Source organism: Cygnus atratus, chromosome 3, assembly GCF_013377495.2.
Source record: "Cygnus atratus isolate AKBS03 ecotype Queensland, Australia chromosome 3, CAtr_DNAZoo_HiC_assembly, whole genome shotgun sequence".
In the NCBI taxonomy this organism is placed as follows: Eukaryota; Metazoa; Chordata; class Aves; order Anseriformes; family Anatidae; genus Cygnus; species Cygnus atratus.
In genome coordinates, this window is record NC_066364.1 from 118,489,878 (window position 1) to 118,509,031 (window position 19,154).

The window sequence follows — 19,154 nt, forward strand, 5'->3', positions numbered from 1 at the left end:
AGCCCATCAGGCTAGAGACAGCGTATTTAACTTTTTTGGTTCATATTTTGCGTATACATATATGTGCCACACACAATTATAAATGCATAAATACTTAGGGTGAAGGAATACCATGATCTGAAATGAAATTTCCAGGCAGGAGGTAGACAAAATTGCTAACATACTATGTTTAAAAACTGCATATTTTTAGAAATGTGACAAAAATTTAAATGCCATTCAGTTGCCATAAAATGATCTAAAATTGAATCAATGCATGGTATATTACATATTTATATGGGGGCACCTGATTTTATTAAAAAACAGTTCAAATAGGACTTGCTATTTTTGAAAACTCTGGGAGATCGTATCATGTACTACTTTTAGGAATAAAATGATTACCTTTATTTGGTTGGAGCTGTATGGATAATATAAGAAGGAGTAAGAATTACCAGTCATGGACTGTTTTAGTCTTGGGAACGAAAGTTGATAGTTTTAGATTGTGCCAGTTGCCAGTGCTGATCTTTCTATTCTGTGCATCAGCAGCTGGTGGTCTCATCCATTTTAGCATCCCTTTTTGACTGCTCCCAGCTGTCTTTCCTCTTATCCTGCAGTGGGATGCATGAATTACTTGTACAAGTTCAACATCCTGAGGCAGCCATAGCAGTAGATTTTCAAATAAGTGCCTTAGATCATGGCAGAGAGACTGAGTCTGCAGAGATAGTAACCATCACCCAATTTGCAGAAAAAAACAGGATGGAAATTTTGATGAAGTATTACATGTAGTTAATATAAAATGCGTATGCATCTAAATGTCTTACAACCTTTCTTTCTGCTACATTCTGGAAGAAAAATAAAGGATACTTTGCCTCAGAGAAAGAGTTCAGTACAAATGTTGAACATCTGTATGAACTTCAAGCTGTAAGGGCTAAACCAAGTCAGATGAGAAGCGACATGATACCAGTGATGATCTTTGAGGGAAATTGGCTAGAAGTGGGCTGAATTTGAGGATTCCTCTGAGACAAGAGTAGAAGGTAAGGATGACACTTGCATCAGTGTTGAAAAGAGACCACGAGTGATCAGAGGTACATCTTGCCATCATATCAGTTACATGAACATGCCATAGTATGGGGAAACTGTCTATATATCATCCATGATCACACAGTATTGAGCAAAATAGAGGAATTCTTAGGTTTAATGAATAGGCACAAGGAGGATATCTTCCTATCATGGAAAAGATTTATTTGAAATGGTAATCAGCAGGCCTGTTGTTTTTGTTTAATTATTTTTTAACTGGGATACTTACAAAACAGTTTTACACTGTAAGAAATACCATATGTATGTCTTATTTACTTTTCTGCCCCTAGGTAAAAGAAAGTACTATGGTGTAATGTCAGAAAGCTGTTAGTCATCACACACTGAGGTTGGCTTTACAGTAGTTTCTGAGGGTAGACAACATCTGCCATCTTAGATCATCTATATTAGCTTCAGAAAGATTGTAACGTGCTCCATCAGACAAATCTGTTCAATATTCCAATGGCCCAATGCAAAATTTACGAGAACTCTATTGAACTGATTTAGTTGGATAAATCTTAAAGACTGCTGGTTCTAAATTCTGATTTAATTTACTAAAGCTTTAAGAGGGTAAGATTTGGATGAGAAACAAATAACAAATAGCTACCTCTAAAGTCAGAATAATTTTTTTTTTCAGTTAACCCAGGTACTTCTGCCCAGGATATGGTCAAGTTATAATTATTTTCAGGCTCATATATTAAAACTTACACTGTTTAGCAACCTGTTTCTAACTGATGGAATGAAAGCAGTTAATTTGCTAATTAACTGTACTGAAGGAGTAATTTGAACAGATGATATATGGTATTCAAGTAGTTGTTTTTTACTGAAATATGTTACATTTTTCACAAGTTACAATGAGAAAAGTAAAAATTGTCTTTGTACTAAAAAAATGTATTTTTAAACAGCTTAGAATAAGTAATACCTGCCTAGCATTGTGCCCTAGAAAACCCTGAAGAACCTTGATTTTTCTTAGGCAATAAGATAGCCCTATGTAACTTCTTTAATGTGCTATTTTTTTTCCAGATCTTTTCCTTTTGCTTCTATTCCTTTTCATGGGATATATCGGATAGAATTTGGTCTACAAAATTTATGTTCCTTTTTTTTCTGCTCTTGCAAAACTGTGGCTGCACCTAGGTAGTCTTCACCACAGTTCCACTGGTGTGACTCATGTAAAATTCATCCCTGTCTACAACAGTCGGAAACCAGTTCTAAAACCAGTAAAACTAGGAAATTCAGGTTTCCCATAGCTTCAGGTCTTACAGTGTATACTGGAATATGTTCAGTTGTTCTACATGTCTCTTATCCTCCTTTATGGTTTTGCCATCTGGGTGAAAGACAGACATGCTTATAAAAACTGCATACTGGCTGATGGCTGCCAAACACAATGGGCAACAGCGGAGTTCTCCCTAGCTCACTCTCCACAGGAGAGCTTGTCACCTCTTTGTATTTTAGGCAGCTGCTGATTTTTACAAAGCTATCAGGAATTTAATATTCTTGAATTTTCTACCACTGCCATAGTTAGCCGAAACTGTCCAAAGTGTTCAAAAGCTCGAGGTGGTGGTGGTGGGCTTTTAGTTTTGTGTGGGGAAAGGTGAGGGAGATAAAGGGCTTCCGTGTTTGATCAGCTTGGTGTGGTACTCAGAAAGCAGGGTAGTCATGTTGAAATTTTTTTTAGTCATCCTATCTTTGTCTGACCCAGATAAAAGGAAGAGCTCCCTAAACGCTCATAAGAAAAGATGCAGCAGTCACAGTCTCGGTGTTGGCTTCCAAAGGTGCTATACCATCTGTCCTTGGAAGTCAAAAATGCACTGAAACCCCCATACACCACTGTGACCTGTGTGAAGACTCCAGCTGCTATGGTTTGATAAAAACAGTTATAAGGCATAAGCTATTAAGCACTGAGCAAAGTGGTAGAAGACGCTGTGCTGATTCCTTTCAAATGTAAGGCATTTAAAATCAGTACTGTTGTTTCCAAAGCAAACTTTCCCCCTCTTCTTAAGGTTTATAGTTCCAGTAGCAGTGCCATCAGTTTTGTCTACAATAATGGCGACAATGTTGCTACTCTCAGTCTCTTTACTCCCTAGGCATATTTGGCAGCCAAAGGAATAACCTGAATGTTGGTTACCAGACTGTTTCTTTCCTAAGCAGGTAAATATTAATGCTTAAAAAGAGCAAATATTGATTTCTAACTTAAAGTATACATGCTTTCCCTTAAAAAAAAAAATATCCAAATTACTATAGCTTTTATGAATTCCCAAGATTTTTTTTTATTATTTTTTTAAATAATGTGAATAAATTGCTATATTTTCAGATAGTTCATGCTTGCTGTTGGAATTGTAAATTCAAGTCACTGAGCTAGCAGAATCACAAGCTCAGCATCTGGAATCAGAATGGTGAGGCTGCCAGGTCAGCCCCTGCCACCTGTGTCTTCCCCTGAACATGCAGGGAACACATTTTCCTCAATTAGTTTGTTCAGCTAATTCAGCTCAGTCGCTTGTACACTCCAAGTTAAGAAATCAGTGGTTGAGCATGTATGTTAGATACTCTGAGCCTGCAACATGCCATCCAAATTCTGTTCCTGCTCTAAAACTACACTTGTAGCTTGTAAAACTGTTCTTTCTGTGCTCTTATTTGTGTGGTAATGAGTACATCCTCCTTTCCTCACTCCATGGGAATTGTACATCACAAATATGCGTGTCCAAAGGATCTGAAAGGTAGTGGGCATCAGTGGACTCTCCTCCATTGAATCCCCAGGCACACAGGGAACAAACACTGCTGGTTCACGACATTAATTACAGTATGTGGGATGTTTGCATAAAACAGAGACATAATAAAGCCCTAAAAAAAGGCTAAGTATCAAGGCTGTAACGTTTGAGTGTAGATACATGCATGGGTACAGATTTAGTGAGGGATGCTGAGACCTAAACTTGATAGTGATTTTAAGCATTTATGTATTTACGTATATCATGCATTATGATACTGATATCATAATAAATGGATATCATGCATTATAAAAAGTAATTATTATACTACCTTGATCTGCTTGCAAGAGGTATTAATAGTGAATGGATTTTTTGTGTCTAGGTCCAGTGAAGCTGGTGGTTCTTATGTTCCTCGGGAGTCTGAATGATTGTGGCCAAACTGGTAAGTGAATAATTTAATTTTATTTCTTAGAGGTGTGAGGGACTGAATAGTAGCAATATTGAAACTAAACTGGGGAATTATCTGCATTCTGGATAATTTGAAAAATTTGCACCATTCATTCTGATTCCTTAGAGAATTTTGTGAATGTTCACAGACAGTCTCAGAGGACTTCACATTCTTGTACGTTTAAATTTTCTAAAGTGACCTGGTGAATTTTGATAGTGATATTAAAAATTGTTCAGTGCACGTCATTCTGCCACACTTCCATTGTTTTATTTCCCTAATACACTATTATTAAGGTGTGAATGGATACATTTATTTAATTAACTTTCTTATTAATATATTGAATTGCTGTAATAATGAAAGGTAAGAATGTAATCATTGTTTTCACTTAAGGACTTTTCTGATTCACAGCAGCGTATTCCCTTGAGCGTCCAACCCTCACCTCCCTGACTGGGCAGAGAGGAGATGACTTCAAGGAAAATACTTATTTTAAATCCCCACTATCTGCTTGTTGAGAACTTGTTAGTCATGCAAGTGAACTAGCCTTAGCTGGGGTCAGTACTTAGATAGAAGCTTATCCGGGAACATGGAAGTGCTACAGTGTTTGAATGGTTTTGCACAGAAGTCTCATCTTTCTTCGGTGTAAACAGTGTCTTATTTGGGTGTGGAAGGACATCACTGCTTAGGGTCCCACAACATCAGTAACGTATAAAATCGGTATTTTAGGCATAATGGTTCGTTTGCAAGGGAAAGAGTAGTCAGACCAAAATCCAATTTAAGTTGAATTCCTGTGCAGGTTTAATGAGGTGAATACTTTAGATCATAGCCTTGTTTGCTGGAGAGCATTGTGCATTATCATTGGTATGCTTCATATGCTGGTATAGTTTAATGGTTGAGCAAATAGATTCTTGTCCTCTGTTGCAATGTCATTTTTAATGTTATCAGCTGGTTCCTTTGAATGGAAACTTAAATAAACCAAGTTGTGGCCTGGGCAGAAATTACCTGGATGCAGGAATTTAAAGCTACAGCTGATGGTAACTTTGCACTTGTGCCAGCTGACATAATTTGGAGCTGTCCTTAAACCACTCTCATCTATGCAGATGGAGTGGTGCAGCGCCCCGCTGGCTGGCTGGCTGAAGGAAGTTTTAAAGAATTTTTTGTGACAGATCTAAATCAGAATACGGTATATTGACGGGGCTATATGGACCCTTCCTGTAGAAATGGGCTGCTTTGATTTTTCAAGATGATATTGGAGGGGAAAAAGTAGAAAAATTGGCTCAACTTAAGTCAGCTGTAAAGTAACAAGCCCAGAATAGGAAGTACCTGGAACACAAAAGAACATAAAAGGTTTAAAAAGTGACTGTCAAGAAAATGTTAATTATTGCAGAGGACCAGGCTGAAAGGCAGGCCCTAGAGAAAATTCTGATAGAGCAAACCTGCCTGTTACCATCAGGAGCTGGCAATCCTTCTGTGCTGTTGTTTTAACACTTTTTTCCCTCAGTATGCTGCGTTATTAGTAAACTAAGGAGTGATTTTGTAAAATATCCCACTGCTGATCTTGAAAAGAAGTACAGCGGGCATTCAAACCAAAACAAAAGCGCTAGGTAAACGTGCTTGGTGCCCAAGGCACGGCAGCACAGGCATAATCTGTAAGCAAAGGCACTGCCGCTTTTTATACTTCCAGAGATAAAGAGATGATGTCTGAAATCTGGGGGATCATATTTTGAGCTTAAAATGAGGGACAGAAACCCAGCTGTCCCTGTGATGTTAACTCCAGGTTTTTAAATTGCTACCTGAGACTAAATGTTTTTCCTGTTTGAACCTGCTGTGACACAGCATAACACGGCATTTGTCCCCTTACAATTATTTACCTAGTCGATGGTATACTGTGATATCATACTGCTTCTGTGTAAGATCAGGCAGAAGGTCATGGTGGACAGATGAAAATACAACTAGTCCATAGCCATTGTCAGCTCTGCTGTGGAAGTTCAGAAACACACCAAACTGAATGGTTTTCTTCCTAAGTTTGCTATGTGAAAACATCTAATGAAAATCTGTAAATTAGCTTGATGAATATCTGCAAAGTACTCCTACTTGCTGACAATTTTCATGTAAGAATAGAAAAATATTTTTCTGAGAGCTAAAAGAAAGGGTATTTTGCGGTATATGTTCGGTACTGGAGAGCTGTGTTTCCCTCTCACTTGTTAATTTGACTTGCCTAGGCAATCTGGAACTCCCTTCCTGTTTCCCTCCAAGACCTTTAGTCACTTCCTTTCCCTAAATAAAAATCCCTTTCATTTCTCTTTAACTGATGATGGATTTGCTTTCAAGCATTCTGATAAAATCAACCGAATTATATATAGATTTTTCCTACTTGTAGAAGACCAAAAATCACTGTGGCTAGATATGTTAAAATTACTTTCAGCACTGTGTCTGTATTCAGAATTTTATGAAGTATTAAAAGTACTTTGTTGCCTAAGTATATTTTAATGGAATGTTAAGATTTCCATTTTCTTGTTTAACTAAGAGATGTGAAAATGAGATTTTCTGGTGAAACTATAAGGAGCTTACTCAAAATATTTTTATTTGCTATACAAAAAGTGCAGATTTACAATAAAAAAGTTTACTTTCATATTATGTAATAAATGAGTACACAGAAAAGCTGAAGTTTCCTTTTATGAAATATTTCAGGCTCAGTCATCTACTGGTGAATGGGGTAAAATTCCACTGAAGATCACAGACTTACATTCATCTGTAAAGTCATTAAATCTGGCCTGGTATATGCATAGATAAAAACCATCACCAGATTGTTACTAATTTCTTAATGCACTTTATTACTTTAATCTTTTTCAAAGTGTTAAAATGTTCTGAGACTCGACACTGCCCTGAAGCGAGCGCTTTCCCCTGCGCATGTGCTCCGCATTGGCCAGCTGGGAGGAGGAGCACACTATTGCTGACATCTTCTTTGCTTGCACCAGCACCGTGGCAGCTGCTGTAGGACACTGGGTAGATACAGCAATAGATAAGTAAAAACAAGACAAGTTTATGTCTTAACTTGCAAGACGAGTTTATGTCTTAATTTTCCTGGGCCTTTTCTGGCTTTAGTTCTGTCGATTAAGTCCACTGGCTGTAACAATACAACTAGGAATAGCATTTAGCCTCTACTGAAACTTCCAAGTTTTATGTTTAACAACACATTTATTTTAATTTTGTCCATCCATCCTGCTGCCACTGCAGCATCCCTTACAGCACTGTAAAAAGGTCTGGTTTGAAAATGTACACGGACAATTTGTCAATAGAAAATACAAAATCTTAAGGGGAAAGAAAGGCAGAATGAAGTCTGAAGACCTTACAGGTCTTTAGTTAAGTGCTTATTCACCAGCTGTGAAATTTTGTATCCCCATGGTGTTTGTAACCCCATGGTGTTGCCTTCACTTTTGCTATAAAAATACTTTCCATGATCCTTCTAGATGTGCCTGGTGGAGGTAGGGAATAGCCATGTCTTTGTACATCCTTCTGAAAAACTCACCTGGCCCAAACTGAGTCTGGAACAGGTGCAGGCAAAGGCTGCTGGAAGCAGCAAGGGAAAGGGTGACAGCAGAGCTGCTCTAGCTTGGCTTAAGGAGGCAATGGATGGACAAGGTGTATCCCTTTAAACAGGTTAGGAATTAAAATTCAGAGAAAAGAACAGTTTAAAGTAAAGGGAATAGTGGGAAAAGGATGTGCCTTGAACAAATTAAGACTGGAAATTAGGAGGTTTCTAGTTGTTTGAAAATGGTATTTTAGAATAGCCTTCCCAGTACCAGTAGTGCAACACACCCTATCCCCAAATATTTGGGTTTGAACAGTGGGTACAAAGCAAGGCAATACATCTTTCTGAGACAAAAGAGGGCTGAGTACTGGGACCCTATAATGTCTCTCCATCCACCTGTAGCCCTCCTGTTTTTTTCTGGACAGTGACTTGGTGCCTGAGACCTAAACAGCAGCCCAGAAGGCAGATACAGTGGGTGGAGCCCGTTCCGTGCTCCAGGTGATGTTGTTGTGCGTGGCAGGCCTGCAGGCCAAGCGTGCCTCTCCACGCCCTTTGCCGTGCAGCAGCGGGGAGGCGTGCAGAGATTTGTTGCGCCTTTGCCTTGCGTGGTTTGTCTCAGCCAGCCAGCAGCGTTTCCGTGAGTGGGTGCAGAGAGGAGAATAAGTCATCTGCGGGTTAAAATCCCTAACAAACAACTGCGGAGGTATTGCATACGCAACTGCAAGCCTCGTGGTCATATCGTGGCAGCTGTGAGGGTGAAAACGGCATCCCCGAGGGGCTGCGCTACCAAACCCCAGCGCTGCGTCGAGGCCTCTGGGCTGGCACAGGAAGCCACGTGCGGCTGCGTGCCCGCCCGGCAGAGCAGCGGGGGCAGAGCGGCGGCAGCGCCCACCGGGCCGCCTCGCCTCAAAATGTCTGCTCTCCGGCCAGCCGGCGCGGCGCCAGCACGCCTCACGATTTTTCCAGCCGCACCAAGTTCTGGTGCTCGAGTGCTTATTTTGCACCGCGCTGCGGTGAGGCCGCATTTCCCAGCGCCTTCCCGGCTGCGGCGGGGCCGCCAGCCCGCCCGGCCCCGGGCTGCTTCAGCCCAGCGAGCGGCTCCCCCGCACTGCGGAGCCCGGGGGGCGCGGGGGCCGCGGGCCGGGCTCGGGGTGGGGCGGGGTGTGCGACGCTGACTCACAGCGGCGGCGAGGCCGAGCGGGGCGCTCGCTCCGGGCCGGCCCCGAGCCCGGCGAGGCGGTGCGGGGCGACCCCGACCCCGCTGCATCCTCGGGGGCAACGCGCGGCTGGGGCCGGGGCCGGGGCTGGGGCTGGGGTCGGGGCCGCGCCCAGCTGCACCGGCCCCGCCCCTTCATGCATATGCATGAGGCTGTTGCGCACCATTGGTCGAGCCGCGCCCCCGCTGCTTCCCACTGGCTCCCGCCGCCGTCGCTCAGCGGCCGGGCGGGACGAGGGGCGGGCGGCCGCGCCCCGCCGCCTCCCCAGCGGTGAGTCACCAGGGCGGGGAGGCCGGGCCCGCAGCCGGCAGCGGCACAGCCCCAGCCCCGCTCATTGTTCCGCCCGCTCCCGGCGCCATGGACGAGCTGGACCAGTCGCCCCTGGTCTCATCCTCCTCCTCCGGGCCCCCGCGGCCGCAGCAGCCCCAGTTCAAGTACCAGTTCGTGCTGGACGACGAGAAGGAGGAGGAGGAGGAAGAGGAGGAGGAGGACGAGGACTTCGACGAGCAGCTAGAGGTGATGGAGAGGAAGCCGGCCCCGCCGCCCGCCGCAGCCCTGCCCGAGCGGCCGCCGCAGCAGCTGGAGCTGAGCGGCCCCACCGAGCCGCCCCGCCCCGCTGCCCCCGAGCCGCCGCAGCCCGGCTGGAGCCCCGCGGCCGCCCTCTCCTCCTCCTCGTCCTCTGCCGCCACCACGCCGTCCCCTGCCCAGGAGCAGACCCCGGCCCCCGGCCCGATCCCGGCGGAGCTCCCCGCGGCCCGCAAGAGAGGAGCCTCGGGTTCTGCCGGTGAGTGCCGCGGGGCGGGCGGGCGGGGGGCGCTGCCTTTGTCTGCCCGCCGGCGGGCGCGGCCCCGCTCCGCCGCCGCACCCTGCGCAGGAAACCAGCTTTTTGTTTTATCCCCTTTTTAAAAAAAAAAAAATCCTCTTTTTGTGTGCGCGTCGCTCCCCTCCCCTCTTCCTTGTGCTAAGGGAGGGAGGGCGGGGCGCCGCCTGGCCGCCGCCTCGCACATGGGCCGTGGGGTGAGGTCGCCGCCGCCTGGCAACGGCCGTGAGGCGGGGGGCGGGAGCGGCCGCGGGACCCCCACGGGACCCCCACCCCCTCAGGGCGGCGGTACGGCCTTCGGCCTTGCTCCGGTGCCGAGGTTGCTCCCGCCGGGACGCTGGGGCCGGGGGCGCCGCGCCCCTGCCTCACACAAAGGCGGCGGCACGGCACGGGAGCGGTGCCGGGCTCCCGCCCCAGCCCTGGGCCCCCGCAGCGCTTCAGGGCGGGTGGCCCCCTCTCAGCGGCTGCCCCCAGCCCCGAAGCGTTGCCGTGCGGCCGAGCCCCCCGGAATAGTCGCGGCGCTGCGGGTGCCAGAGCCTTTCCGGGCCCGTGAGGCGCTGATGGCGGTGGATCCCTAACCCCGGTGGCGGCTGCTGGTTGCGGCTGCACCTCGGTCCCTCTTGTGCTTAGCTGCAAGTGCACGAGATGTTGGGAGGCCATTAAAACAATGGAAGTTGGCGAAGCAGGATGCCTTATCATGACGGTGCCTTATATCTTAATTCCTGCTGTCTTGTATCGGTACATTATATACATCTGGGAGATGCAGGGTTTCAATAATAACGTCAGGAGTGAATGTGATATTCAAGATTTAATTGAAAAAAGGTACTGGAGAAACAACAAAAAGCCCTGTTAAACATGAATTACGTTTTTGGGGGGATAGATTTAGAATGCATTTCATTTGCACGTGTGCCAGGACTTTGTGGTTGGTTCTGCTGTTGTCTTTTATGAAGCCTTCTTATTTTGTTCTTTCACTAGCTCTCTGTAGCAGTATGCTGAGGAGATTTTTATTTCCACTGTTTGGATGATGGATAATGACAAAAAACTTGGAACAGATTTAATTAGAGGGATCCTATATGATGGGCGAGTGGCATTTTTTCTTTCTAGGCAAGTAGTTTGAGTGGAGCCATGGAGGCTTAAGCAGAACAAAATGGAAGAAATAGGATCAACCAAATCTTGCTGTTGCTTTGAAAAGTGGGGATGAAAGTGTGATTTGTAGAGCTTCATTTGCTTTCTGCTCCTTAACCCCAGAGGGATAAGGCAAGGAACACAGTAATTCCTGAAATATTTCTTCTTTCTTGGAGTAGAGGAGACACAACTCAGCTGGGTTGAGTTACAAGGACTGGGTAGTGTAGCTGCAGAGTGGTGTCAGAGTTATTTTGTAAGACTTAACTGGAGGGGACAGAATTTATCAGTGGTGACTAATTCAGAGCTCTGAAGTGAGGAGGCCATCTTTGGGAGGCCTGGCTCCCAGAGACAAGGTGTGGCAGATAAAATGCTCATCTAATGATGGGTTGGAACATTACAGGTTATGTTTTAAGCACTTGAAACTACTAGATGAGAACAAATTGTTTTGATAGAAGCACTGTCTAGATATGCTATGAATGCTTTGGTCCTCTCAGGTGCAGGAGTACTTTGTTTCAACAGCAACCTGGTGTAAAACCAAACAACAGTTGATGTTTAAATGGATACTGAACATTTCTCAGTCAAAACGTTTACCTTGCTTCAAGTGAGTTCACTTCCAGTCTTGCTGTGAAATTGGCAAAATCAAATTGGTGCCTGCAGCTTGTGGTGAGGTGTCTATGGGATGGTCACCCCATGTCTGTGGTGGCTCCCCCTCTCTTCTGGAGGGTTATGGTTTCATTTACTTTCAGCTCTGCTATGAGCTTAAGATATAGGTGAAAAACTGCAATCTATAATCTAGAAATTTAGATGTTCTCTTCATATTAAAAATCTAAGGCTTTGATTTAATGATGTTTTGAGACAAATAGCTTTGAAATTTTATTTCTGAGAAAGTAGTATTGCCTATAGCAAGCGTGTGAAGAATAGTAGGGTTTTCTTTTTATATCCAACAATAGGGCCTAGTGCTGCTTTTTGTCAGCATAACAATAGAGAAAATGTATAGACAACTTCTCGGCCCATTAAAATGTACTATTTATATCTGGAGGTGCTTTAAAAAGTAAATCTTTGTAATTAATATCAGCTACATACTTATAAGTATTCAGCGTTGTTGTAAGAGACTGACATAATTATATGTAATGTGAGTCTCTGGCTGTGTGTCTGCAGCCTACCTTCTTAAGAGCTAATATAAATATTTGCTGCAGAAGAAAACAAGATGGCTACAGTAAAACTTATGCTGTCTTGGGCACTACTTTTCCTTGCTACACAATGTTACGTAGGTAGCAAAATTTACTATTCTTCTTAAGAGCTTTCTACGTAAATCTTCTTGATTACCTAAATTAACATACAAAGAAAAACAGGTTTGAGGTGGTCATGCGTGATAAAAATAAATCCTTTTTTTTCCCTCCCCAAGCTGTCTAAAGTAAGATCAGCAAGTAAACTAATATGAGAAGATGCCACTTTCCATCTTCAAAGCCCCAGATCCTAGCCGCGCATACTGCTAAAGGCAGGTTATATATCGCTTTGCTGGAAGGGGAGGTTGTGGTAGGACATTTAACCACATACTTAACAAGAAACCCATATGCACAGCAAGCCAGCCTGGCCTCATGGGATGGCAGACCAGCATCCAAAGCGAACAAAGGTGATGACTTGCATGCCAGCGGCCTGCGACTCAGCAGTGGTTCGATGCATATGCAAATGTTCTGATTTGCCAGTTGATGAATTAGTTTTGTTTTTAATCTAGTTTTTTTAGGACTTAGTTTAATTCATCAGTGTTCAGGAGAGATTTCATAAACAGTCTGCCTGCGTGCTGGACTGCGTCAGACAGAGGTCAGCAGGGGTGCCATCAGTAGCCTCAAGCTACCAGCAGCACAAACTATTCTGTATTAGAGTTCATCCTCATCAAATTTCCCCCAGCAGTGATAGGAGGGCAATTACATGTAGTGGTCTATACCTGCTTCTGCCCTCTTTATTACAGAGTGTCCCTTTTATCCTGCAGTGGAAATATCCTGAAATCCTGTGACTTGCATTTTACACAAATTCTAAAGCAGCATATGTACTCTTTGGCTTTTTTCCACATTGATGAGTTTTTCTGGTGCGCTGCTATGAATGCACAGAGGAGTTGTGTGGGGTCTGGGGACGGAATGCAGCGTGACTTGGAAAAGATACAGCTATCTCTGAATGCTGCTGCTGGTGACTTTCATTTGCATCCCTTGGTTATTAAAATATGTTTCTGCTGATCTTCAGCATTTCTTTGAGGCGTATCCCCTCCCGCCTTCCCAAAAGTTGTCAGTAAAGCTGTAAGGGAGGTGGTGATAACCTGTGTATATCAAAGCTGGAATGTGACTTTTTCTGGCTGTTATCAAATGTCTGTTTCAGTGATGTACAGAGGAGGAGAGTAACCAGTAATTTGACTGGTACAGTAAAGCCAGTATTTTCATTTTTGTATTCCACGTTCAGTGAAGGATCTTTCTATTCCATATAGTTGTGTGCACGTGCAATGTCAAGTGCTGTGGGACCAGCTGCTTTAAGAGATTCTGAAGCCAAAACCCCATATTTCTCCTGTTAACCGGATGTATGTGCAAGGATGGCCCTGACAGGTTTGGTAGTGTATTTGCTTAGCGTGTATGTGTCCTTTGACTTGCTTTGCAAGATAAAACAGCACAGCTTCCACCTACCATATAATGAGGTAGCCCACAGGGAGGCTTTGAATTGCATTGGGTGCTTTCCCTTGGAGATAGAATCCTACAAACCACAGAAGTGCTGGTTGGTTGCCCTTTATTCCCCTCCTCCTTACCTTTACTTAAGGGAGTTTGCAGCATGTCTACGAAGTGACAACTGGTGTCCATGCTGTTGCATCACTGCTGGTGAGCACCGAACCTCTTTTATCTACTGGATAAGCACTGATGGCAGCCCTTCTAAAGAAGAGTCAAGGGCAATGTTCAAGCCTCCAGGTCAGTGGTGTTCCCTTGCTCTGGTTGAGAAAACCTAGAAAATTGCTAGGAAAGTGTCAAGTCCCTTTGCAATGACTGATCTACCGATGAGTTAGGAATGAGTAGTAGTTGGAACATAAAGGTCAAAAGATTGCAACTTTGCAGCTCACAGGGAGAGAAATACGCAATTGGCATGGCAAGGAGGCAGTCTTAAAGTAGAACTGTTACTGGAACATTGAAGCATTTTGTGTTATTTCAGTAATTTGCCATGCATTTTTCTAGCCTAAATTCTGGTTGGTGTGCTGTGAGGAGGTCACTTTCCCTGTTCCTTCCTCCTCTTCCTCCAGATGGGAAGGATGCGGATCTTGCAGAGCATTCCATCCAGGAGCCTGGCTATTTAGCAGAAGCCATGCAGTCTTCATTCTCTTAGCCCTGGAAACCAGTGTTACCATTCTGGTGGCGTTCTGTGCAGATTCTGCTGCTTGCCACGAGGTTTCAATAGGGCCAGTAAGTCTGTGTCTTTCAACATCTGTTTTGCAGCACCAGTGACTTGCTTGTTCTCACTGGGTTGCTCTAGCTGTTAACATACAGGACTGTTAACCTACAACTTGAGGCATATCTTAGTGTGCTTGTTATCTTTCTTTGTTTTCTGTTAAAACAATATTTTGAATGAAAATGGCTTTTTTTGAGCTTACATGTTACTATGGTAACTATGAAACTGATACAAAAATTAGGAATGCTTAGTTAGTCTGAAAATGTCCTTCAGGTTCTAGATACTTTATAAGCAAGGAAATACTTCTTGGTGTTTTGCTGTCCAGAAAACATAAAACAGCGAATGTAGCTTACATATAGATTGTCCTGACGCATTCAGGAATGTTTACGTACAAAGTAGGAGAAAATCATGTAGCTAACGATTGAGCTGCATTAGAAATGAAAGAAAAGAAGCTATTATATATATAAAGTGAACTGTGAGTCTAAGTAGAACAGTGAAATATTTTTTTTTTTTTGCATATCTTGTTTTATGGATTGAAATAGAATTGACTCCTATCATGCTTTGAAGACACTACATGATATTTTCTACTTTTTAAGATTGCTTTTGGGGCAGTAAAGTACAGTGAGATCACTGGACTTACAGCTATTTCACATGGATGGAGCTATGACAGTAGCAATAAAATAATGGGCTTATTAATATTCATAAAGTCAGAAAATCAAATTGCATTAGAATGTTTTTATCTTTCAAGTGGAAATAATCTGCTGCTAACTGTATCTGTCAAAATAAGACAATTTCTACATAGAGGTTTTCTTAAGACTGCTCTTCCCCATGGTTTTTAATAGCTTTGTCTCTGTTTAGTGTTTTGCGATGTGTAAATGGGGCATACCTTTTTCAATACAAAAATTATTAGTTTGTTGTCATGTGGAAGTGTTAGGAATACCACTTTGACCTTCTGTTTTTGCTGGAAGGCTTGCTTTCTGTCTTAGGAATGTATTGTGAACTTTTACTTGCAGCTTTTTAATGAGTGGAGCAATCATGTCATCAACTTCATCAGCTAAGAAGAGTATGTTAATTGAGAAGTCTTTAAGTAAGACAGCAGACTGAGATAAATATAAACTTTTCTGTTTCCCATTAAAAATGCTCTTGGCCTACTAGATGCTGTTGGTCTGATGTCAAAATCCTACTGCTTATCCAGTCATTAGTGTTTTGTGACCAGTTTTCTTGAGCTGTGCTATAGTCCCTCTTCTGAGAGAAGACAAAAGCCTGTAATGCCTGTCCATCCCTGTCCTTCGTGATAAGCAAATGAATGCCAAGCGAAATGGATAGAGCATGTGTGAGGCCTTTAGAAAGCAGGTCGGAGCTGGAGAACCGTAAGGAAAAGGAACAAGAGCTGGAGAAAGTAGAAAAAAGTATGTGGTAGTGTTGGAAGAAAGGTCGTTTCTTGGTCTTCAGCCTAGTCTTTGAGTATTCATGCCTTCAGCTTGAGAAATGCTGTTCAAAGGGCAAAGGGAGGAATTTCGAGTGTTTTGAACCCAAGCTTTGTTTAAAAGATCTCATTGTTAGATAAGAAAATGAGTTCTCCTGTGTGAGTTGTCTAAGTGATTCAAAAACCCAAGTGGGCAGTTAAAACCTGTATTGACCAAAATCTACTGCAAGCCAGGATTATAGCCCTACTTGATATCTGAACATATTCCTTTAAAAGTAGATTATTGGGATAGTATATTTAATATTTTCACACCGCTTCATCCATTTCATTAAAAGATATTCTTACATGATGGTAATGGCTTTGTTGAACCCTCAGAATATCCATGTTTTTTCTGTCTCGTGGCATGGACTTACCTTATGCATCCATTTGTTTTTATTTTACAGACTATAAATTCTTAAGACAGAGGCTTGTCACACAAGGTAGTGTGTTGGGAATAGATGCTGGAAGAAATTGGTAGCATCTCGTCTCCATTTCTGAAAGATTAATTAGCTAATAAATGTATTCTGCAATGATAAAGTAGCTAATCTAAATATTGCTTAATTTCTTTAATCATGGAGCAAGCAGAGAAAAATTCCATCTGTACAAATCAGTGAAGGGGACTCTTATGATTGGTATAATCTCTGAAATTAAATTGGATAATGCCTGCGTAATTATAGGGTTTGCATGGCTCTTTAGACCTCTTGCTTCTGAATAAGTTTGGGTGTAATTATGTTTTTCTGTTTTGTGGCACTGACAGAACCCAAATTTGTTTGTTACGCCAATGTATGGTTAAAGAATCTGGATCTTAAGGAAGGCTTATTTAGTTTTTAGATGAATTACGTAAGTTTTTGGTTGCAAATACTGCCAGTGTGAGTTCTCATCTGTAAGGTTGTGTGGAGCTGGACTTGTGTTTGTAGCTGGCTAGATTGCTTGTTATTTTAAATTAAGTATATTAAAATAATTTAAATCCTTAAATATAAATCCCTGATCTGTGAATATCCATTCATATCTGAGATCTCTAGATTCATTCTAAGCCTTGCTATTAAATATTTGCCTTTATTTGTGATGAAGTGGGTATTTTCAGGCCTTCACAGGTGAGCTGTGAACAGTTGAAGCTGATGATGGTGGCCACCTGACATTAATAAAGGAAGGTATTTACCCACCACCTGATGCTAATTCTGTAAGAAGACACTTTGTGGTTAGATCAGTTGATACAGCTGGGCGAGGAGACAGACTTTTGGTTAATCTAGGTGAAGGTTATTTGTTATGTGCTGCTTATTCTTAAGTGAACTGATTTTTTCCCTAAAAGCCAGATAAAATTGTGTCCCTGCTCCAAAGAGATACAGTGATACTTGTACTGGTGAGAGCCTGGAGATAGGAAGTGGCGAAACAACCGTCTTCTGTAACGCCCCTTGGATCCTGTCCATAGAATTATTCATCAGTGTTTGATGCAAGACCAAGGAGGGGTTGGCAGTTGTGTCAGAAGTATTTAAAGGTCTTTAAAGGAAAGAAAAAACAACAAACAAAATACCAACACTCTTACAATGGACATTCATTTTGGCAGTCTGGCAATTGTAATGGAGGGAATCATCATACAGGTGGAATTAACACATCTTCCCTGTACCCCCGTTCCTGCTTTGGTTGGTAGCTGAGTATTGCAGGGCTGGTATAGTCTCCCTTTTTACTCTATAGCTGACCAAAAGAAGATGAAATGGCATCTTTTACCTGTGTTGTTGTACCCTGAACAGTATTTGCATTGCTGAGCAACTCCTCTCAAATGTCACTTTTCGAAAAGAAGGAAGGATGCTGTGAGTTGGACAATGCAAATACCATATTTGAAGAAGGAGGAAAAAAAGCTGCTGGTTATAACCACTCTGGTTATAGATTTCTTAAACAGTAAGATGACACTGCTTCTGGCTAGAGACTAGTTTCCATAAAATAGAGTATCTAAAGTAGCAAACGTTCAAAATGCTTGTTTGGAATTCATTTTCTTGATCTGTTTCAACTAATGTAAAATTAGAAGTCTCCCATGCAGTATAGTGGAACTTACTCTGCAAATGATGCATGATGCCTCTTGGCAGTAACTGAAGTCCCAAGAGGACTTCCAGTTGCCCTTGCTAATGATAAAGTTCTTGGATCCTTTTGTGATCCTACCTCTGATACCATCAAGATGTTAAAAATAGGGCTTCTGTTTTCATTTGAATCTTCAGCAGTCTCTGTCTTCTGTAGCAGCTTGTATGTAAATACTTTTCTCTAAGATTTCCAAGTAGTTTACAGTCTGAATTTACTAAACTGGAAATGTCTGTTTATAGACTACATGTATGACTAAACAGTATCAAATGAGAGAACCTAGTTGTTTGCTGTGGCTCTGCAGCCAGATCTAATGATATGAAAAGATGCTATTAGCAGTTGAATCCTCATCTTGAATTGCTTAAATATTTGGTGAAATACTGTATTTAGAACAACTGCATCAGAACAGGAGGTGATTTAAATGGAGTCTGTGTAGGCAGCTGCTCTTCTCAAAGTTCTTGCGAAGTTGTGTGCTTTTGTGCACTGCAGTACAGAATTAGGCATCTGAGATCTTGACTCTGCTTAAATATATTTAACTTTCTCAAATGGTCAGATACATTACTTTGTCTTTGATGCTTTATGCCAAGATGTAACAGTTTACTCATAATAATTTGATATAGGCACATGGCAGGGGAAAAACATAGCACTTTGCCCTTGTGCTTATAAAATGTGAGGGTACTGCATTGCTCTGCAAAGACCTGGGGGTTTTTGTAGATCCTGAATCTGGAAAAAAGAAAATCAGTCATAAAACAGTAAGAATCACAGAATCATAAAGAGTAAAACTTCATAGCAGTAATACATATACATGTTTTCTCTAAATAATGATTTGAGATCAATAATGCAGCTTGGGGCAGTCTTTGCTGTGGTCAAATTAACAACTTGATGCGTTGAAGAAGCAGGCAGTTTCTTTTCTTGTCAGCCCCACAGGAATTGCTGTGGATATAACTTTTATGTCACATGAGATGCCACTGATTTTGTCTGTTCTTTTATTGTTACATATTTATATTAACAAGAGAGGCTCTTCAGAATTGGTGTCCCATTGTGGTGGGTCTGTCTTACTAGTACTTTGTCTTGCTAGCAGGCATTTTGATCTTTTTCTTAAAAATGCAGAGGTGAAGTGGATTCTTAAAAACTTTAGTCTTAAAAAAACAAATAAAGAATAGTTGGCAAGAATAATGTACAGTCTCCAGTAAACTAATCCAGGAAATGTTTTTTATTTTCTGAAGACTGAAACTGCCGTTTAGCATTAGCAAATTCCCTGATGCAGTCCACTAATAAAGCTAAGCTGTGCATCAGGATGAAGTTTACTAT

General features: G+C 42.5%; 1 protein-coding gene across 4 annotated transcripts in view; it reads left to right on the forward strand.

Annotated features, from left to right (window-relative positions):
* RTN4 (reticulon 4) overlaps positions 1-19,154 on the forward strand; it is a 69,844-nt gene that overhangs the window by 15,966 nt on the left and 34,724 nt on the right. For 2 of the 4 annotated variants that reach the window (XM_035565511.2, XM_035565515.2), the window contains one exon: positions 4,135-4,194. In XM_035565511.2, coding sequence (XP_035421404.1) covers positions 4,135-4,194 — 60 coding nt within the window. Of the gene's footprint in view, positions 1-4,134; positions 4,195-9,209; positions 9,731-10,438; positions 10,470-19,154 lie in introns of those variants that run through there. The other 2 variants (XM_035565514.2, XM_035565520.2) reach the window with 2 other exon arrangements.